Raw genomic sequence first — 23,635 nt, 5'->3', positions numbered from 1 at the left:
AGCAGACAAAGTTGCTCTCCGGGCTATTAAGATCCAGGATAATGCAAAGCCCCGTCGTCGTCTGCTCCTTTTTCCTGTTCGGCTCTCGTCTGGCTCGCGGTTGCCTTTCTGTCTCAGGATCTCGATCCTTGGGCGAATAATCCCGTGGAAAGATCCGCGACGCGGGTATCGATCCCACCGTGGATGAAGGGTTTAGTCACGGAATAATTAATGTGAGAGAGCAGGTATCTCTCGTCTTGCGTACACTCGTCTACTCCACTTTCTCTGCGAATCGACGACGGTGGTACGTGTTTACGGGAAGTTCGAAGGGGACCCCGTGCATCGGTAATCGCCGCCGATCCTCCGCGCCGCACCGCGCCGCAACCGGGGATCCATAAAGGATCGTAGAGTGACGAGGAAACGACGTGATCATTGTTCGTGCGATCCGTCGAATGGTACCGGCTCGCATTTAACCGGCCCCGTTTTAAAAGTCCGATGAGCGCCGCGGCATAATCTCTTCGATGTTCTCGCGCCGCGGACGATCGGCCGGTTTTAATGTCTACTATCCGCCGCCGATCCCCGTTTTCGGACGATCAATCACACCAATCACCGCGCAACTCATTATTCTGATCCCAGCACCCACGAGCTCAAAGTTAAAATCATTTTTCGGGTAAATGAATCTCGAGATCACGGGGATTTTCGTCGGTAATAAATAGATTGCCGATTTTATGCGGAAATTAGTGGGTCTGAAATGGCGTTGCTATTATAATTATTGGAGTAGGACAGATGTTTCTATCGTTTCGATTTTGGATAAGAATTTTTTACTCAAGTAAACAAAATCCAGAATTTTATATACTTACGCAAAAATAGTAGATCAAATGCAGAGCAGTAAAAATATTTAAAGAACTTTAAAACTAATGAATAAAATAATAAATAAATTGCCGATTTCATGCGGAAATGAGTGGGTCAGAAATGGTAGAAAGGTTCAGTGAATTTAAGATGTTTTACTTTTAGCTTATTATAATTATTAGGGTAGGAGAGATGTTTCTATTACTTTGATTTTGGATAAGAATTTTTTACCCAAGTAAACAAAATCCAGAATTTTATATACTTCCGCAAAAATAGTAGATCAAATGCAGAGCAGTAAAAATATTTAAAGAACTTTAAAACTAATGAATAAAATAATAAATAAATTGCCGATTTCATGCGGAAACGAGTGGGTCAGAAATGGTAGAAAGGTTCAGTGAATTTAAGATGTTTTACTATTAGCTTATTATAATTATTAGGGCAGGAGAGATGTTTCTATCATTTCCATTTTGGATAAGAATTTTTTACCCAAGTAAACAAAATCCAGAATTTTAGATACTTATGCCAAAATAATGAGTAGATCAAATGCAGAACAGTAAAAATATTTAGAGAACTTTAGAACACTATTGCATTGTTTCCAACTTTACGCAATCGTTAAGAAAAAGTTCGCTTAATTTGTGCACCTCGCAGTCACCGCAGATATTTCTTGTTTTGTACCGAAAACACGCACTACAATGCTGAGCGTTCAGGGCTGCAGTTTTGCACGCGCTTTGTAATGCAAAGTGTTCGAAGAAACTGGACACTACGCCATCTGTCTGCGTAACATTGTTGCAACATTTAAATACTCGGTGGTAGATGCGGCTAAAGATCGTATAAAAAGATGGATCTCGAGGATCTCTCGGCAAACGGGACCGGTAGCACGATAAAGCCTTCGGGTTGCATCGTCGTATTTATATGCGAGATATAAAAAGCAAACAGCAGCGTAATTACCATCGGCGCAACGAGGATAAAAAACTGCCGCGCGAAAATTTAGAACGGGCCAGGGTAACGGGAGTATAACAAATGTGACAGCGATCGTCAACAAAAGCCTGGCGCCGGTCCAGGCTGCATTAACAGTGTTAATTTAACACGCATAGAAATTACCCGGGACAATTTAAACGCGTTGACCATCCTCGATCGCGTCGTCACCAATACCGCCATCCAAGAATATTTCTGAAAACGCACACCATGGTGGACTTTCACCATACGGGAACATGGGAACCGTTGGGACTGCGTCTGGAAAACTCGAGGACCGATCGTTCTACCCACCATGGGCGCCGACAACTAAAAAAAAAAACCGAGGGGTGACTTTCTAAAAAATCGTGGCTACCCCTCGTCGCTGTTACTTTGTCGAATTTTCTCCCTTGACGAACTTCCGATCAAGGTGACTATTATGGGAATGTGCTGCAGATTTTGGGCGTCGTTTGCCAGAAATGCTGGGGAACATTTTGGGTCGGTAAACAGTGATAACATTTTTATTCGATTTTTAAAAATAGGAATTTTCTTTTGATGAACGGGATCAATTTTTTACTTGTTCTGATTTTAATAAAGTTGATCGGGGAAAGGAGAATTAGTATTACTACTTACATCACAATAATGGCACAAATGGTACCTACTTATGTATGTCCCGTGTGCTTAAAATATTAAAACTGAGAAAATGATTACACATTTGTAAACAAAATGCAATAAATGGAGGTCTGCTCTAAAATTTTTGCAATTTTTCCCATAATTTGGAGCTTATATAATTTTCGAACAAAGTGGTCGAGTTTCTGCTAAGTATTGAATACTTATATATTATATAATAAAATCCGCTTTTTATGCATAAAATTCGCAGTCTAATAATTAGGTTCTAACTAATTAGTTAGGTTCAGAAATATGTATGTGTGCCTAAAATATTGAAGCTAAGAAAATGATAATACATTTGTAAATAAAATGCAGTAAATGGAGGATTGCTCTAAAATTTTTGCAATTTTTCCCACCGTTTTGAGTTTACAGAATTTTCGTACAAAGTGGTCGAGTTTAAATATTGAACGCTTGATTTTGAAGGTACAATTCGATACCAAGAAAATGAGTACACAGAGTAGTTTGGTACAGTGGCTACAATTTGCGAAATGTGTGTGGAACTATGAGCATCGAACGTGCAGGATGAAGCCATAAACAAAAGTAACCTTCGCACTATATTAGTTGTATTGATGGCAGGAACACGTGTGCTCGAATATTAACATGTGAAAGAAGCTGCACATGTCGTGCGCATACCTTCCAGTTGTATTCACAAATTCGTTCAGATAGCCATCACTCCCACAATACATTTTTTCAGACACCGTCTCTCATTCAATACTCTCCTCGCGGCTCTCGAATGACCCACGGTATACTTCCGAACGAGCTTCGATTAAACAGACGGTCTCGTATCATTCTCCTATCCTCAAACTTTCCATTGGACCGAGGTCGTTTACCACAATTTTTACGAGCGGATCTCAAAAATCGAATCGTTATCATAAAAGTTCCATTGGGCACTAGACTCACGATTTTTGGACCTGAAATTTCCTAAAATAGATTCCTCCCAGTGGTAAAAAGATTCTTCCACCAAAAAATCCCAGTCTCCCGACGCGAAAACGATCAGGTGTCAACCGATCCGATCGGAACAGCAGAGAGCCGTTATCTCAAAAATCGCCTAAACCTTCCCGAAACTCGGCGATAAAAATCATTCCGGTCCGGCTTGCGGCCGAAAAGCGGCGATAAAAAAAAAAAAAAAGAAAGATCGCCGTCAGCGTACAATCGGCAAACAAAACCGCGAAAACGCGTCATCAGTCTCTCGGCGCGTTTAATTCTCACGCGAGAGAGTCTCGGGCGGCAGCGAGGAGCGCGTAAAGCCCCTCGAGGATGACCATTTCAAACACTCCTGGCAGAAAGTATGCCCACCATTGCCAGACGAAGAATGATCGAGGTGGGCAGAGGATGATCGTCCGCGGAAAACGCGCGCGGGAGAGAGCGATGAGGAGCGAGAGAGCGAGCGAGCAAGCGAGAGAGAGAGAGAGAGAGAGAGAAAGAGAGGGAGGAGGCAAGCTCACGGGGGAGAGCGAAAGAGAGAGGGAGCGAGAGAGGGGGGGGGGACAGGAGGGAGACGACAGAAGGCTACATACGGCGCACACAGCGGCGCTGTTGTGTACGTGCACGGGGGGGAGAGAGAGAGAGAGAGAGGGGAGGACGGAGAGAGTCTCTCCGACAGATGCCGGTGCACCGAGAGAGACAGCGATCCGGGGATAGAGAGCGGCGACGGAGCTGAGTGGGAGCGAGCGAGAGAGGGGCCGCGTTACCCCCACCACGGGGGTGAAAACTACCCCGAGAGCGCGTGGGGTGTCCGGCCTCGGCGCCGAGCCGAACCGAGCGCGTCCGAAGCGAGCGCAGTGCCCGACACACCAGGTCCCGCACGGCACGACTAGGCGCACCGTCCGGCACAGTCCACTCAGAGATACGACCCATGCTGGACCATCGTCGCTCTGGTCCACGCCGGCATCAGGCATCCAGCATCCGCGCGACGTCCACAGAGAACACGAGACACCAGGTCGCCAGCGAGGAGCCAGCGGCCGGGACACGTTGCGGCGCCGGTTACGAGGACACGTTGCTCGGGTTACTCGTCGACGTGACCGCGTTCGTCGGGGACCAGCCTCGTCCTCGTCGTCGGGAACACACGCTCGGCCGTGCGGAGATGCGTCACGAACGACACCGACGATAGTCTCGTCGAAGAACCAGAGGAAGCCGCGAGCTCGAGGCGGATCGCGCCGGGATCCGCGTTGTCTCGATCATCGGCGGTGTGCGCGCGTGACAGGAGACCGCGCGCGTCGGCCACCGGAACGAACGCGGAGCACTAGCCCAGCGCTCTCTCCTCAAGGACTTTGTTTGTTTTCCTTTTTTTCGTTTATTTTTCACATTCCCCTGTTTGTTGGTTCGCCCCTCGGTACATACCACCGAACCTCCTCTCGTTGTGCGGTGAACAAAAGTGACAAAGGTGCGACGACGGTCAGTGATACACACGCGCGCGACCCGGGTTCTAGATCTCGATCGAAGGAGCCAAGGATATTCTCTGATGGTGGTCGGGGGATCGATCAGCCGGCAGAGACAGTGAAACGCGGACAGGAGCCCGTCCTCCCGTGACCGGCGGCCGGCGAGTAACGCACCTGTGCACACGCGGGTGGACACCGATCATTGTCCCGCGGATCGCCAAGGTGTCGTATGTGCGTCGCGACGTGTGCCGAGTCCGCCGTCTGGCCTCTCGCGAACGGTAGCCGAGGATCATGAGGACCGACGTCAGTTGACGAACAAGTGCGTCCCCGTCCCCCCGTCACTGTCAATCCCGTGGTCGTCGTCGTTGTCTTCGTCGTCGTCTTCGTTGTCGCGGTCAGGTGTGTGCAACGAGGATTCCGCTCCGCTACCGGGAACAGAAAGACGCGCGCGAGCTGTCCGCCGACAGGCAAGAAGCAACAATCTTGTTTGCCGGCCGTTCGCGACACACGGGTGAAGTTTCCTCAAGGTGGAAACAGGTGAAACGTTGGATGGACTTGCCGGTGAAAAGCCGAAGGCGGAGGTGAGGGGGAGGAGGGAAGAAACGCGACGACGATCCTGATCGGACGGTTCGTCGGGGCCCGAGGGTGACCCTCGCCTGGAAATCGTCGGCCTCTCCCCCCCTTGTTCTTCTCGCCTCCCGGTGGAACAACAGGAGGAGCCAGAAAAAGGACACAGTTCGTCAGAGGACCACGGGGACCAACGATCTCCTCTATTCGACGCTAATTCTCCGTCCTGGACGCTCGACGGAAACGCAATCGCATTTCGAGACGCGCGACGAGCCACGAACATCGAGAAAACGTCACCATGAGGATCAAAATGCCCGCGGTCAGGATCGCGCAAGGTGAGTGATTCAGACCACAGACGCGAAACGTTAGACAAACCGGCGTGCCTCTTCTTTTTCTTCTTCTTCTTCTTCTTCTTCTTCGTCGTCGTCGAACGACGGGGAACACCATTATTTTTGGATTTCGAGGCGGGTACGCGCGGACGCCGTCGATCCCGCCGCACGCGGATGAACTTGAAAAGTAGAGGGAAACTTCCTGCCACGGTTTCGTTAGCTCTACGTCCCCCGCTCCTCACCGTCGTTGTCGGATTCCCGAGGATCAAACTTTCGGCGGCAATGTAACTTTTCCGCTGTTTTTCATCCTCGCGCGATGTACAGTTACACGGCCCGCGTGTTTCGCTCCGCATCGAATTTTGCGTTAAACGTTCCTTCTCGGAGTAGTGTCGCAGTTGAATGCGAACACGGAGGAATTTCCGTTCGACGGTTCAATTGGCACACGTGAGAGCCTCATTCCTTCGCTAGCAATCTAGAGCCTGAAGCATCAATGTAAATATCGAGTCCCCTCTGCCCCCTACACTTTGCTCCCAACGCAAGATTTAATTGCGGAATGTTCGTCACAATGGAAGCGCGATACTTTCGAGTCTGTCGCGTTCGCAAAATCCCGCGGAAGCCACCTGTTTCTCGCGCGACCGTCGCCGACAAATGCGCGCAATTTCTCCTCCGCGTCCGGCGAGTCGGAAGCCATCGGCGTCGTCGATCCAGTCGCGATAAATCGCCGACGATCGAGTCGGGCTCGATTTCGATCGAAAACGATCGTTTGCTTTGTCGCGTTCCCCGTGGATCAGCGAGAGTCTCGTCCTTAACCCGGAAGAATCGTCCCCAGCGAGCACTGAAATAGAATCGTCACATCTCCATTGTCACGAGGCGACAAGGCTGAAAGTCGCGCGACGCGACGCGACGCGACGGCACGAGCAAGAAACGCGACGCGACGCGGGTCGCGTGGCCGGGCGGTTTTGCGAGGAAAATAAAAGACGCGTGGACGTCGCGGAAGACGCGAAGAAGGAAGGAAGGAAAGAGGGGAAGGGAAGGGGGCTGGGAAAGAAAGAGAAAGGGAAAGAAGGAATGAATGAATCGGGAAGGACGAGGCGATGGGGGGGGGGGGGGGGTGAGGCGAGGGGGCGCGGGAAAAGCGGGATAGCAGGCCAACGTCTTCGAGGAACTCGTCTGAATTTTTAATTAGTCCCCGACACCCCCACCCCTGATAGTCGCGGCGTGCCTTCGTCAGGAGGGTGGTAGAAAAAGAGACCGGGCGGAGGAAGGAGGCTTTCAAGGTGGAGGTGGAGAAAGAAGAGGCCGCCGAAGGGAGGCGGTGGGGTGGGCAAGAAGGAGGGGCGGCATTGTCATGCGCGCGTTTTTCAGAGACTTTTCCACCCCCGACGGTACACACCACCCCCCGCGTAGCCTCGAGCCTAGCCTCCGACACCCCCTCGCCCCCACGGGGAGCCAGCAGCAGCGGCGGCGACGGTGGCGGTGGCGGCGACGGCGACGGCGGCTCCGTTTTCTTAATTACAACTGCGATATTCTTTAGTTCGCGCGATGACGCCGCCGCGAAAAGATACCGGAATATTTCTCCAACGATTAACCCCGCCGCCGGTCCCCGTGCACGCGTCCTCCGCACCCTCTCGGGAGACGTCGATCGATGATCGAGACCGGTCAGCGATGATCGTCCGGCTTCGAACAGGCTCGAACGACCGCCGTAAAGTTCATCGTCGTCGACGACCATCTTCGATCGGGTGTCTCTTGTATCCGTTAGACCCCGTCACTGAGCTCCGATCGAAATATCGTCCGCCATGATCGATGGCTATCCGCGACCCACCGAGGCTTCAGTGTCGATCAGTGGACCAGGCGGAACCGCTTCGAAATGTACGCATGTCCGGCACGGAATCGAAATCGTGTGACGTTTCCGTGTCGACGGGGGTGGTTCGAGTGCGAGACACCTCCAGAGGGGTGACAGGAAAACCGAACGCGATTGTGTGAAAGTAAAAAAGTCACTGAACCCCGGCGTTCGCGTTTCAAGCATGACCGAGGCGAGTCTTGGAACCTCTCGGGCCGGGCTTCGACCAAGTGGTAATTGACAGGTGACGTCAACGATTTTCTTTCACTTTGTCGCTGGTTGGTACTGTCGTTTCATTCTCGGAGCAGTCGGATCGGAAAGTCGCGGGCTCGCGATCGAATTTCATCGGTTTAACCGGCGAGACGAGGGAAGTGTGACCGACACGAAGCTTTAAATTTCTGTTTGCAAATGCGGATTATCCTCCCGACCAGGAACGTCCGTACGTCTCCTGTTTACATCGCGATTATCTGCCTCCTCGGTCGACCTACATACATATAATGAAGTAAATAGATCACGCGTTCGTACCGCCGTCGAACGGCAAACACCGCTCTCCGCGCAATTACCTGCCGATTCGCGGCCGCGATTTCGATAAAACCGCGTCTTCGGCCGCGGGACTCTCGAGGGACGCTGACGATTTCCGTTGACAGTGTGACGTGTCAGATTTATAACGGGGCGACAGTCGCTCTCCATGTTCCTCGAGCGGCAACAGTGAACTTTCGCCGATCTTATTTGGCGTTGGAATTTTAGACGATACCAAAGATTTATTTTAAGCGAATTTAATTTTTCGTTCAACTCCTTGCGCTACGATTTCATTTACAGTTGCAGTGATCAGTTCTTTGTATATATCAGGGGGCCCATAAGCAATCAATTATTTTGAAATCTAAAACAAACTTTGTAGTAAATTCAGGTTTTTATTTCTTAATTTTGCCATCTTTCCTGAAAATTTTCAATCCTCCTGTTATAGAAATCCAGGGTTCGTGAAGCAAAATGTGACTCAAGGTGCCTCCTTACATCTTCTACAGAAGTGAATGTTTTATTTCTTAAATAATGCTCCAGAGATCTGAAAAGATGATAGTCAGAGTGAGCAATGTCCGGTGAGTACGGGGGCTGCGGTAAAAGTTCTCATTGCAATTCTTTGATTTTTTCTTAAGTGAGTTTCGCTGTATGGGGTCGGGCATTGTCAATTTGCAGTATTACACCTTTTCTGTGGACTAAAGATGCCCTCTTTTTCAATAGTTCTGAATACAGCCGTTGCAATTGCTGAGAATACAACACGGCAGTAACTGTTTCTCCGAGTTTCAACAACTCAAAATGAATTATGCCACTACAGTCCCTCCAAATGCACAGTAACACCTTTCTAAGTGATAAGCTAGCTTTCTAAGATTAAGCTTGATATTGCGGTTTGATTTGCAGAAAACCATTGCTTGGAACGCTTTATGTTATCATAAAGAATCCATTTTTCATCTCCGGTAACGATTCTGCTAAGAAATGGATGTCTACGAAATCTGGATAGCAATGAAGTGCAAATTGATCGACGAATATTCTCGTTGGTCTCAGATAATTGATGCGGTACCCATATTCGTTGCCTATATCCCTTTCCCATTTCGTTTAGGTGCCTTTGTATAGTAGACCATGAGGACCCAAGGCTTCTCGATAATTCTTGTATACTTAATTTTGGATCAGCTTCCACTAGAGATTTTAGGGTGTCATTATCAAATTCAACTGGTCGTCCACTTCGAGGCCTGTCAGAGAGATCATAATCACCAGCAGCAAACCTTCTGAACCAACGTTGACACTTGTTGACCTTCAATACATCTCCATAAACATCGCAAATTTTCTTTGTTGTTACCGTTGCATTAAATCCCGCATGAAAATGAAAAAGTATGCAATGACGAATATGATCCTCGGAAGGTACGGACGCCGCCATTTTATTAGAGGGTTGTAAAAAAAAATTATACTTTTTAGAATATTTGGCACACAGGCTGCTTTACCGAAAATTGTAAAAGAATGCGTGTTTTCTCTTCAACGATCGGTACAGAACTAAAGGCAAAACAAATTCTTTTAAATATCTCAATTTTAGTATAAGTGGGCTTAGATTGTGGATTTGTCTGATTCGATGTTGTAAGTATGACGGGTAATCGATGATAGTTCTCGGAGTTTCGGCGTTCGGTCTCGCTTCTCGATGAATTCTTTTTTTTTTTTCTTTTCCTTCGAATTTAATACCAGCCACGTCGTAACGACCTCTTATCTGGATAAGCAAATTCCCAATTAAGATATGAATCGTGTGCTCCGTGTGTATATACGCGGGCAGCGTTCGCGGTGACGTTTCTGTCCGAGGAATGTCGAAACAGCTGCTGTTTGAATACGAAACGCCGGTGAATTGAACGAAATATTAACAACAGACCGCCGGGAATAAAGTGTCGAACGACTGGCCTCCATTACACGCGGATTATTGTTCTTCTGTGGCGATACCGTCGTGTCTGTGTCGAGACACGAAATAAAGGTTGACGAGAGCAACAAAGGGGTCCGCCATATTAGTCGCTTGTTCGCTCGTGGCCTGCGGACCACGTTTGAATTTTCTGTTTTTAACGAGGCTCGCCTAAACGTGCAAGCTTACTTCGCTTTATTCGGGAAAAAACTGGTCCGAGAATGTCAACCGGCACATTAACAACCTATAACTCTCTGGAATAATAAATCTGTTCGTTCACTAATTCACAGGTCTTAAACCCGTGACGATTCACTGCTATTAATGAATCAAGTCAAACATGAAATTTACAGTCGAGATTGTAGGCTCATTTTATTCTAGCAGCGGTACATTTTCATTCACGCGTGCTCGAATATAGAAAAAAAAAATTAACACTGTTTCTGCCGAAGGTGTGTGGAGGAGACATCTTTTAAAATTTTAAATAAAAATTACGGGGAAATTATTCGATAAATCTAATTTTCTGTATATATAAGATGATCGATGGTGGTAGAACCGAAAATTTCTCGATATATGAATTCTCGATATATGTCAACAACACGGGTCTCACCACCGACATATATCGTCCAGGAGACACTCCTCGGCGTCCGAGGCTTCTCGAGCTCCGCGGGTTATGCCCCGCGGTAGTGGGGATAGTTTCGCGACGTTTATCAGCCAGATATTTGCGACAAGTATCGAGAAAAGACTGTATACGTAAAACCGCGGTAGAAATAGTGTTAAACTGATAACGGGAAGACGTTCCATTATGAAACCTCTTGTCGAAACTTCTCGATAGAAGGTTGGTACTTAATTTGGTAGTTTAATAGTATGTTATGTTTGCGATATATTTGTACATGATCAATTTATCAACGACTACCTTCTTCCGTAATTACGGTAAACACATCGTGGTACGATAAATTGTCTTTTCGAGGTGCAAGAGGCCTAATAAAAAGCATCGACACACTTGGGATCTAGGAGTCGCTATCGAAACGCGCGTCGATGACGAGCAGTCAGCCCGGTGGAAGTTGAAGAACGAGGCGTCTCGCGGCTCGCGAAAGCAATTTTATCAGCGGCTCGAGAGCGTGACTGGTTAATTGACGCAATTACGCCCGCATAGCAGGACACCTCGCGGCAGCGGCGTCCTGCAAAGCCTCCCTGGGAGCCTCGGTATCGGGCCGAGGCACTTTCGAGGATGTTATTTAGCAAACAGAGTGAGTTTTACGCGCCCTTGTCGGCACGTGCACGGCATATGCGCGTTTTCTATGCCGGCGCGCGCGCGTTAAATATTGTCTTTGACGCGGCCCGTCGGAAGCCCTTCTTCGTCTTCCATCTTCCCTCCTCGATCCCTAAGCCGCGTCTCTCTTACTCTTTCACTCTCTCAATCTCTCTCTCTCTCTCTCTTTTTCTCTCGTGGCCTCGCCGATTCTCTTCCCTCTCATCGACGCGATCGCAGTCGCCGGCAAAAAACTACTTTGATTTGATTTCTCAGATTAACCTTTCGGGCACGTGGCGAGAACCCTTCCTGTCGGCCCTGCCGCCTCCCCCTCGTCCTCCTCGCACCTTCTATCTCTCGGTGGAGGGCCGAGCACGTGGCCAGGTAAGAACTCTCTCGCGATCGTGCACCGGAGGGACCCATGCCGCAGGCCGACTTTTCATCCCAGAAGCACGCGAGCCCGGCAAAAAGTCCTCCTCGCAACACGAGGCCCGCTAATGGCGATATCTTTTATGGATCGTGAGGAAAGTTGTCCCTCTCTCCGTTGTACAAACGTGAGTACTGCGAACGGGATTGAACGCCCAGCAGTCTTCGCCAGTCTCGAATTTATGCACCGGCCGCCGCGCTGCACCGCGCTGCATCGCGCTGTTCGCCAATCAGCAACTTACCACCCCCGTCGACTTCGAAAATGAGATACTCACCCGATCCTAGGTAGCAACGATGCTTCCTACAAAACATTCTTGCCGATGAACGGTAAGCTCCGAGCCGGTTGCGTCACGCGCAAGGACTTTGCGCTGCATTCTTCCCTAATAGGTCGTGTAACCCCTGTGGGAGTCCTTTTGTTCGGTTTCTTGGCTGTTCCTGCACTTTTGCTGCGCTTTTCCTGTACTGGCTCTTGAGTAATGGTCGATTCCGAGGATTTCGTGGCTGGGGTCAGATTTTTTTAGCTACGCGATCTTAATCCTTTATTTTACTGATTCAGATTCCATTAGCACGTGAACTGCCAATTATCATTCCCAGAGATTCTTACCAAATCAGAGTAATTTAATTAATGAGAGCGAAACTAGAAATGTTATGTAAATGTATTATAGGGGATGCTATTTTAACCCTTTTGAATTCTAAAGAAATTCTAAAGATGAATTCTAAAGAGTCACTATAAAAATGAATGTCTAAACCTAGTCAAAAATCACTTTCAGTCGTATGTAACTGACATGGCAGTTAACGTGTTAATAATGCCGTAATTTCAGCAGTATCTCTCAGCCGTTATAGGCTGGTGGAGCCGCATATGAGAATACAATTGAGTTATACAATGTTTTAACAAGTTCTGAAACGAATGAGAGAAAACACGTCGGACCGCAATGGATTATACAAGGTCAACATTGATCCTTTTATTGGTCCTCGTATAAATAATTAATAGACTGCGAATCTTTATGCAAAATTGTCCAAGTGGTCAGAAACAAAAGTTAAATGAAAATGTACTTCCTCTTCTAATCATTTTAGGAAATGGAAAAGAATTTAACAACGTCATTCAGTCCCAATGTCTTTACAATTCTATATTTTACCAGGCTATTCCTATTATAAATGCATCAAATTCGCAGTCTAATAATTAGGTTCTAGGTCTAACAATTAAGTCTAGTTAATGGGTTCAGAAATATGTAAGAAAAATTGATGTGTAAAAATTTGAATGAACCTAACCATGATTGCCAGGAAATGATCAAAAACATCTACCCTGCGAAGGTTCGTAATTGAGATGAACGTTGACATCGATGAAGTACGTTAAAAAATATATAAGAAAAATTGCTGCGTCAAAATTTGAGTCGACTTAGCGATGGCTGCTAATTAAATCAACATCGATGTAAAAGAAAGAGATTCAAAAATATGTAAAAAGAACTAAAAATTCGAACGGATCCAGCCATGATGGCCCCGAAACGATCAAAATCCTCCACCAGACGAGTGTTAATAGTTTCCCGAGCGGTTTCAAGTGCCTCGATCGGCAAAGTGTCCGAAAAAATATACAGTTTAGAGTTAGTTGATCGCCGGTGCCCACTTTGCGGCGGATTATTGGATAAATAGCGTACAGCAGGAATCGATCAAGTTGTGGGTGTACGTGTACATTAGATGGCGCCACCTGCCGCCGGTGTCCGATGCCGCATTGACGCTCGCTACTGGATACCTCGGGAAAAATGCGCGAGATCTTCTTCCCCCGGCTTGAACTCCGTTCGCAAAGTAAACACCGTGTCCCAACCATTAACCGTGTCGCGGTTGCTTGCAAAGCGTAGTCGAGCCGAGTCTCGCCGAGTCGAGTCGAGTCTCGGCGACGACGCTACTCGCGAAAATAGTTGATAAGATAAGGAAGAACCGAGGCACGGAACGGTCTCCGTAGTTTCCAGCTCCGGGGGCCTTCTCCGTTATTTCTGGACCCGACTTAATAACCAGCGATCGCGTAATTCTTTTGCAAAGTGTATACAGCGAACGGCTCCGATCGTTGCGTCGCGTCGCGTCGCGTCGTTCGCGGTCCCCGGCACCGTGAGCAAAGACGTCACCGGGAAAATTCGAAGGCAGAAGTAATTAAATCCATTACGGACAGGAAGAAACGTCGACTACCCGGCAGGAGTAGAAATTAATTAGCCATCCACTCCCGGGACTTTCCTTAAATCCTTGTCCCAGCCACGGCCGGGACAGACGATGTCGATACAGCCTTCTCGCCGGCTATCTTTCCCGAACTCGGCTGTATATCGTCCGTCCAATCTGCCGTTCGGCAATTTCGGCTGAAATACGATGTCGTCGGGATCGTTCTCGCGAACGCCCGACCGTACCGCCACGCTTATTGGTCACCGTCAGACGACATCTACCCTTAAAACGGGGCTGACACCTTGCACCGACCGCTCGCGATTTTTCCACCATTAATATGGTACATATTCACAGTAATCTCTACCACTGTCGGTCACACCTTTCATATCTCTTAGTTTATTAGTGAAAGAACAAGGTAAAACATTTCAGTCATTTGTAGAGCTCGGTAGGCCAATGTTAGGTGTTCGTAAGTGTCTAGGTTCCTAGATGTTAATTCTAACAGCATTCACGGTGAATTCTCGATTCATGTCAACAACACGGGTCTTGCCAGCGTCGTGTATCGTACAGGAGACATACCCGAGCCGTGTTATGTTACACTCCTCGACTTCCGAGGCCTCTCTCGAGTTTCGTGACCCTTCACAGGGTATATGACGCGGCAGTAGGGATAATTCCGCGACGTTTAACAATTTTATCGTACTCTTGAAGAGTTTAACGAGAACAGAGAAACGACTCTTTCGACAAGGCAACAGATACCCACGGACCAGAGCACAATATGCGTCGGTAAAAGGCCAAACAGGTCCATCAAAAAGATGTTACCGTAGGATCGGTTTCGTCCGGGTGTTATTCGAATGACAGGGAGCTCGTCCTAATCAAGGCGACGGCATTGAAATCACGGCAGACCGAAAATGGGAGCGGGTTCCCGAAGAAGTAGCGCCGCCGACTTTCGGCCGGTAATGGGTTTACAAGCACTTCAGAATAGGCTTTTCGAAAAACCGACACCGGTACCTGGAAGAATTGTACGGTGTTGTTCGCTCACCCCGAAGAAGAAAAAAAGAAGGAGGAAAGAATGGAAGTGTCTGGGCGGCGAACGGACACACCGAGTCCGAGAGCGCAGGATAATGCTCTCGGTGCCCAAGGAAAATTTATGTTGTTTGCAGTCTCGATTTCCTAGCCCATTGTCCACCATTGTCCGAGTCCCTCCTTCCAAGGTGCGAACACCCTTCGGGGCGATAATCTGCTCGCATTATTATACGCTTTGTCGGTCGGTTCACTTGTCCAGGGGGAAGGGGGTCCGGACCAGGCTACCTGACCAGGGGTCACTCGGGGAGCGCCTTCTTCACTTGCCAAGGTGCGATTCAACCCCTGGACGAAAACTGTCTCCTTGTTTGGGGTGCATCGGCGACGAGGGTCAACCTGACCTCTCCTCTTGCCATCCTGATCGCCCTCCCCTCCCTCTTGCGGTCGACGATCTGCTAATAGGAAAAAGGTACACTTGTCGTAGTTTTTTGCCTTGGAAGCGGACAGGTTTGATCGAGGACCTCTTCAATTCACTTTTCGAATTTTTATAAGTGAACTCCTGGTACTTTTTTGTCCTCTAAAGCAGAGAAATGGCTATCATAAATTAATTCCTTTCCCCCCGATTTCTGGATATTAAAATTTCTGCGCCTACAAGGAAAAGATATTAGAGGGACCCATAAGTAATCAATTATTTTGAAATCTAAAACAAACTTTGTAGTAAATTCAAGTTTTTATTTCTTAATTTATTATATAATCTTCGTCATTATCAAGGACAGTGGCATCGTAACACTTTTCTAAGTGATGAGCTAGGTTTAGGGGTTGATATTGCGGTTTGATTTGCAGAAAGCCATTGCTTGGAACGCTTTATGTTATTATAAAGAATCCATTTTTCATCTCCGGTAACGATTCTGCTAAGAAATGGATGTCTACGAAATCTGGATAGCAATGAAGTGCAAATTGATCGACGAATATTCTCGTTGGTCTCAGATAATTGATGCGGTACCCATATTTCTTGCCTGTATGCCTTTCTCATTTCGTGTAGATGCCTTTGTATAGTTGACCATGCGGACCCAAGGCTTCTCGATAATTCTTGTATACTTAATTTTCGATCAGCTTCCACTAGAGATTTTAGGGTGTCATTATCAAATTCAACTGGTCGTCCACTTCGAGGCCTGTCAGTGAGATCATAATCACCAGCAGCAAACCTTCTGAACCAACGTTGACACTTGTTGGCCTTCAATACATCTTCCTAAACATCGCAAATTTTCTTTGTTGTTACCGTTGCATTAAATCCTGCATGAAAATGAAAAACTATGCAATGACGAATATGATCCTCGGAAGGTACGGACGCCGCCATTTTATTACAGGGTTGTAAAAAAAATTATACTTTTTAGAATATTTGGCACACAGGCTGCTTTACCGAAAACTGTAAAAGAATACGTGTTTTCCCTTCAACGATCGGTACAGAACTAACGGCAAAACAAATTCTTTGCAAATAATTGATTACTTATAGGTACCCCTAATATATTATTAGTAGATATATTTATTGTGTGCCTACAATCGCTGCGATCGACACCAAATAAAAGGAATTAATAGCACCTATAATTAACGACTTCTTGTCAATATGGGGTTAAGGGGTTAAGCGATTTCAAACTTTGAATTGTTCGAGCATGTGCACGGAAGATCAGTATTGTCACCGAGTTTGATGGACGTTGGAGGATACGTTGCTTCTTTGTTTGGAGTGCAGCGCCAATGAGGATCAACATAGCCTCTCCGGCAGCGGCCCGATCGTTCCCTTTTTGCGGTTGACATTTTATCAATAGCCGAAAGGTCAACTTGTTACGCTTTCTTTCAGCTCTTTTAGAGAACTGGCTATCGAGGTTTGAAGGATTGATTGACCCATTTGCATCAGGAGCGGACGTACTCGCTCGTTTCGCCTGGCCATTGTCGCCGAGGCGGATAAACCTTTGCCTTCTCAAGGCTGGTTGTGGATTATAAATAATTGGACTTTCTGTGCTATTCCGAAGCAAATTGTACACTAAACCGAAGCTTGTTTAACGAGGAAAAACCGAACATCTGTCGTATGGACGCATTTTTTAGCTCTTTTCTGTTGACAATTATTTAACCATACGATTGCTAATTGTTCGGTGGTTTTCTATTATTAGGATTTTATGATCATAAATTGCAAAACTCGCGCACAATAGCGTATTACTTCCCGGTTCCAACGGGTTAAAAATTAAATTAAATTAACACGTTAACTGCCACGTCAGTCACTGGGTTTGGAAATTCATTTTTATTATGAGATGTCCAGATAAACCGAATTTTATTGGAGTCTTTCGAATTCAAAAGGGGTAAGACAGCATCCCCTATAATACATTTTAAATTTCTAGTTGTGGTTTCACTAATTAAATTACTCTGATTTTGTAAGAATTTCTGGGGTTGATATTTGGCACTTGACGTATTAAAATTACAAATGTAAAAGAATGTATACCTCCTACAAAATCTGTCGCACAAATATCAAAATTTGTAAATCCTCTTTCTAAACTTTTGCTAATCCATAAGTATACACAAAAGAGTCAGTCTGCTAGTTACGAATCAGGATCAGCCAAAATTAAAAATTCCAATTTCACTCTTCACCGTTCTTCAAGAAAGAAATAACCCTTCGTTATCACAATTCTCACTTCTCCAAACGATTTCGCAGCACCAGAAACTGCAACCAAACGAAGACTAGCATGATGCAACAATTATTTATTTCCCTTTCAGCTGCTCTTATGCACTCGCGGAGAATGCAACACCGCGCGCATCACTTGTCACAAGTTGCGCGAACCTAACTTCCCCGACGCCAAGGGACTCACGTTCGTCCTGGAGGACGGCAACGCGTCCACGCGCCGTCATAACCTAACCGGGCGAGCATTTCAGCATTTAGAAAGTCGAGACTTCGATGGTAGCCCGCAAGAACCGGGCAGGGGTCACCGTTGGGGCGCTTTCTTCCCGGAATTAAAGTATTTTCCCGGGCGATCGATTATCGACGAGTTCCCTTCCGGCGTCGAGCCGGCAATCACGTCGCCGCTCCTCGGACCATTATCTGGAAAGGGTGTCTCCGATAGGAAGCGGTCTAAATTCCTCCATCGCGAAAGGTCTCGTTCAAGGCTCGCCTGCAGCGGGTCAGGTGGCGTCTTCTCTCGAGCCGTCATGGTTGCGACTATTTTCGACGGCCGTGTTTCCGTGTCTCTGGTCAAACGTTAGGCCCCCTACACACGTCCAGGCACGCTGACATGCCAAATAAAAATTGTCCGCAAAAGTTATAATACTAAGAAATAAGGTGGGAATTGATATTTTTGAATCTTTTGAACCTCTACGCCATTTTAGATTACACCAACTCGCTGTTGTCATAAATACGGAAAATCTTCAGTGCGTTCATCACGCATCAGTTTCTTTCCGTATAGATCACCTGATAAGTAGAATGCGGATATTTATGGAAAATAAAAATTGTCTGCAAAAATTAATTATAATAATAAGAAATAAGGTAGGAATTGATGTTTTTGAATCTTTTGAACCTCTGCGCCATTTTAGATTACACCAACTCACTCTTGTCATAAGTACGCAAAATCTTTAGTGCGTTCATCACGCATCAGTTCCTTTGCGTATAGATCACCTGATAAGTAGAATGCGGATATTTATGGAAAATAAAAATTGTCTGCAAAAATTAATTATAATAATAATTAATAAGGTAGGAATTGATATTTTTAGATCGTTTGAACCTCTGCGCCATTTTATATTACACCAACTCAGTTTTGTCGTAAATACGCAAAATCTTCAGTGCGTTCATCACGCATCAATTCCTTTGCATATAGATCTGCTGATAACTAGACTGTGGATATTTATGGAAATTAAAATTGTCTGCCAAAGTTAATAATAATAATTAACATGGTAGGAATTGATATTTTTAGATCCTTTAAACCTCTGCGCCATTTTAGACTACACCAACTCATTCTTGTCATAAATACGCAATATCTTCAGTCTGATAACTAGACTGCATATATTTTTATGGAAAATAAAAATTGTGTGCGTTTGTTGCAAGAAGCAAGAAGCATTTAAGAATTTTTACAACTATATAACTTCATTTCTCAATTTTTTGAAATATATTTTTGAAGCTACTCCTTCTAGACACGTTAATCTTTTCACTTGATGCAGCAGTAGCTAGTTTAATTAATTCGCTTGAAATTGAAACAATTCTGTCACTCCTTCTGCTGTTTTAAATTACAACCACCCACTGATAAATTTATAAAATACGATGAAGACATTAGAAACAGCAAAAATGGTCCAGCGAAGCCTAGATGCCAATGCATCGCAACACGTTTCGACGCGTACACGGGGGTCTTTATGGTGCAACGGGAGCGGAGCCACGCGCGTGCATTCGGCCCTCCTATAAATAGGATCTTTCTGGAGACCAAGTTCAGAGGAACACGGTGGACGCGAGTCGTTTTTAGATTTTCCGGCCGTTTCCGAGTCGACTTGACTCTCGAGTCGGGTCGAGTCGGGTCGAGTCGAGTCGAGTCGAGTCGAGTCGAGTCGAGTCGAGTCGAGTCGAGTCGAGTCGAGTCGAGTCGAGTCTCTCTGCGCGGCTCGGTACGCCCGCGAGCCAGTTATATGCGCTCGTTTGGGAACGCCGTAACTTTGGGAACTTGAACGCTACTTCGGGGTGCCACTTTACGGGGAGCCTCGCCCTCCTGGCGGCGTGTAATTAAATGGGAAAGAGGAGACTCCGTAATGGCGTAGCCTTGAGGATTTTCGTGGTGTTCGATGGATTCGGTTTCCCCGTTCACGAACCAGTCGCTTATGTCAGGGAAATTCGGGGGACTGTGAAGTGTGCCGGAGCCTCGACGTGTCTTCCGGAAACTGGTTTCATTAACCCCCGTGCGCTACCCCCGCTGAAAGTTTACCCCTTTTCGAATTCTGTCCGGACCGGTTCGAAAATTCGGTCTGTTTCGCGTCACTCCTATTTTTGAACAACCGCGATTAACACTAGAACTACCGAACCAGTCAAAATGACTGGTGGATGATTTCTTCTTTCATCATTACTGAAGCTATGAAAACGTTTTCACTAGAAATTTTTTAATATATCTCTTCTTTGGAGTACACGTTACCATAAAAATCGTTTGAAACCCGATCAAATTCAATCTTGCTGTTATTATAAAGGGATAAGTCTAAGTCAAGTTTAGGGCTCGGTAGTTCTAGTGTTAATGTATTACTTTATTAGAGAGTCTTTGGATAATCCACCGGTTTATACACTGCAGAAGAAAATCAGAACGCTCATGTTTTCTGTTATTATCGAATTTAAACTTTAGTGAATGAACTTTTTGTTCAATTTAATGAATATTCTGAAATGTATTTACCGAATATTTTTCCTTTTTCTGTTGTAAAATGTATTTCTGTAAATTAAGAGATTGCAACTGAAATTTTTTTATTTAAAGCGTAAAGCTACAGCAGATCAAGTATTATTGTAGGATTCTCTGAACACAGAAATTAATTTCAGCACGTGATAGTTCAATTAGGGAATTTTAGAGACTCCCGTTGCATCGATCGATGACTATTGAGAAGGAGTCAAGCACATACGTCCGCCTCATAAAAATATCGGACCATTTTGTCGGTATCGGTTCATTGTTGCCACTAGTTTTGGGTGAATTGGCGTTTCGAAATGTCAAGTGAAAGTTTATGCGTCGCGCAGTAACGTAACAGATATCATTGTTGTCCATTTCTACGGGATCGCGGACTTTTAAGCGACCATAAAGCTTTATCGAATAATTTTAAAGTGTAATCGAGGAAAAATTTATTTATCCTGTCGGTGGCTTTATTAGGCTGTAATAAAGCAAAGGCCTCGTTAAATGCCCCTAAACTTTCTAATAGAATGTGTCATACGTAGGCAGTTCGTGCTATAAATGCATAAAACTAGCGATCTACCGATGACATAAACGAATGATGAATTGCACAACGGTAGACGTTTCTTTGTGTTGACACTGTACACATACACGTCACGTACTGTATTGTTTTGGATTGTTGTGTCCAAGATTCTTTAACATTCGAAACCTAAGGAAATTTTTATGCCTATTTTGCTGTTCCAATAAATATGGAATCGAATCTCTTTGTGTCAAAGTGGAAACAGAGGTAGCAAGCAATTCTTAAGAAGAGTCGTCACTATAATTTATAATGTAATTACTAAACTGCCGATTTTATGTATTTATGACAAAAAATGGGTGGGCGTATTTTAAAACAGCAAAAACAATAGAAAAATTTTAAAATGCTGTTACATTATTTTCATCCTATTAAACATACTAAGAAAGAAAATAACATTCTATTTGATTCCAGTTTGTTGCAATTCAGGTAGAAAATTTTTATTTTGCACAAAGATCCGCAGTCTAGTAATTATATTCTCATGATACAATGCAGAAATTAAGCCTCAAATAACTGTCTCTATAGCACCAATACACGTTGAAACCAGTGTAGTTATTTCTTGAAGCCCACTTTTTGTTACTGTAAGTGAAAAATTACATTTTCTAAGTGAAATAGGATATGTAACAAAAATATGTAAAAGTACCTAGAGCTGCCAATTTATTGCTCACATTGATAATGGTTGAAGCTTGCAGGTGAAATACACTTGAAATATACAAATTGAATATACAAATATATACAAATATACAAATAATATACAAATATACGAATACAAACATATTTCATTTTTCAAGAAGTTTTAATTGAGATAAAATAAATAAAAAAATTCGCAAGAATGGAGCTGCCTTCTTGCTGGAATCGCATCAATTGCAAAATAGAAGTGTTCAATTGCAAAATTGAGTTATAATCTCAATTTTGTAGGATTTTCGGAACGACGATTAACGTCTTAAGAATGATTCCAATTTTCTTAGAATTTTTAGTGTGATGGTTTATAAGCGACTGTGTTATCAAAAAAAAGGCTCGACCAATCAGAGACAAAGAAAAATCAGCCGATTATCCGCGGAATAAGGAACTCGCCGAGTGGGTTGCGCAAATCTGGAGGCGCGGTCCACGGTCGTTCTGGAGTTTCGCACCGGAAGCGGAAATGGCGATTCGAGACGCGATTTTCGGGTCACGGCGGCGGCCAGCTCGCAGGATATTTGCTTTGACGAGCGACGGGCACCGAGTAGGTGAAAAGTAACGGGCGAGAGGACGCGTACAATGAGATAAAGGTGACAAAACGCGGGACCGTTCGGAGTCATGTCCGGCCATTGCTGATCCGGAAGTTGAATAAGAAGAAGAAGAAAAACCGGCCGTGGAACGTCGTCAACACGCCTGGGCTCTTTCTCGACCAGTGGCGTGCCGGTTTTCGCTAGTCGTCGTCTGATTGGCCGTCGCCGTTAAAATTGCTCAGCGGGAACGGTTCTCTTCTCTCTCTCTCTCTCTCTCTCTTTTCTTTTCTATATTTTTTTTTCAAAAAAATCCACCCGGGGTTCGGTGGAGAGAGTGGGATTGTCCGAGATAACTCATTGTGCCCGGCTGGACCAATTGCGTGGCCGATCCGCGGGACGCTGCGCGACGGGATCCCGGAGCAACGGTGTGAAAGAAAAAAAAAAAAAAGAAATTAGGAGTCACGAGTTTTTCTGCGATGCCCGCATCGAAGCCCGAGGTCGGCCACGACTGCGACTATGGCCGACCATTTTGACGTTGTCGTCGAGGACGCGGAAAGATGTTGGCTAATTGCGATGAATTATTCATCGGCCCGTGTATCCGAATTCATAATTCATGTGTCTATACATTTTTAATGCTCCTCGTGTGTGTGTGTGAGGAATTAAATTTAAACTGGATGATAATCGGAGAGCCGGAGTTAATTTCGCTTCTTCCTATTTAATCTTCGTAATTGGATGATTTTTCAACCGAGCTCGAGGGGAGGTGTTCGCTGTCTATTGGGAGATCTACTGAAGTAAAAATAATTGTATGAAAATGCAGCATTGAGGGTATAAAATTCTAAAATAATGGCTCATCATCTGGATGAAGTACTTAATAATCTTTAGGAGACTCTGGGCGAGGTTTAAGCAGACAACTATTTTACTCATTGCGTGTGTAAATCTAATTATACAATTTTTATTACGATTTTAAAGGAAAAAATTCAATACATTAACACTAAACCTACCACGGTAAAAATGACCGGTTTTATATTTTACAATTATTGAAGCTATAAAAATTCATTTATAGTGGAAAAATTTAGGGTTGCCATTTTTATAAGGCAATATTTACCACATACTGTTAATGCTCGGTGTAAGACAAGGAGCATTGTGAGTATTCTTTACGGCCCTGAAGCGCTCGATGACAAAGGGATCTCGGGATTGATACGACCTGTCATAGATCAATTTATCGCTTGTGTGATCCTCGAATCGGTGGTTTATCGAGTGGAATGAATTTCGTGTAATCGTGGTGCAGCTCGGGACGCTGCTCCCTGTAAAAAGGGGAAAAAATTATGGTTGCTGCGAGACGAATTGACCTGCAATACCGGCTTTTTTTTCTCCGTGAAACAAGACTGAACCGACATTTTCGACTACAAACTCGACGTCGGTATACCACAAATCCAAAACCAACAAATCCACATAGCATCCATAAACGACTCGATTAACACGTTAAGTGTCAAATATCAACCCCAGAGATTCTTACAAAATCAGAGTAATTTAATTAATGAAACCAAAACTAGAAATTTAAAATGTATTATAGTGGATGCTGTCTTAACCATTTTGAATTCGAGAGGCTCCAATAAAATTCGGGTTATCTGGATATCTCATAATAAAAATG

The 23,635-nt window shown here is 45.3% G+C and overlaps 1 protein-coding gene across 1 annotated transcript in view; it reads left to right on the top strand.

Annotated features, from left to right (window-relative positions):
* Nucleotides 1-4,239: 4,239 nt before the first annotated feature.
* The window catches only part of Cph (BCL11 transcription factor chronophage), a 54,307-nt gene continuing 34,911 nt past the window's right edge, over nt 4,240-23,635 (top strand). Inside the window, exon 1 of the mRNA XM_076805759.1 lies at nt 4,240-5,728. Within this exon, the coding sequence (XP_076661874.1) occupies nt 5,692-5,728 (37 nt within the window). The 5' untranslated portion in view covers nt 4,240-5,691. The remainder of the gene's footprint in view (nt 5,729-23,635) is intronic.

Source organism: Halictus rubicundus, chromosome 2, assembly GCF_050948215.1.
Source record: "Halictus rubicundus isolate RS-2024b chromosome 2, iyHalRubi1_principal, whole genome shotgun sequence".
Classification (NCBI taxonomy): Eukaryota; Metazoa; Arthropoda; class Insecta; order Hymenoptera; family Halictidae; genus Halictus; species Halictus rubicundus.
The sequence above is the reverse complement of the archived record's forward strand: the minus strand, read 5'-3'. Positions and strand labels throughout refer to the sequence as shown.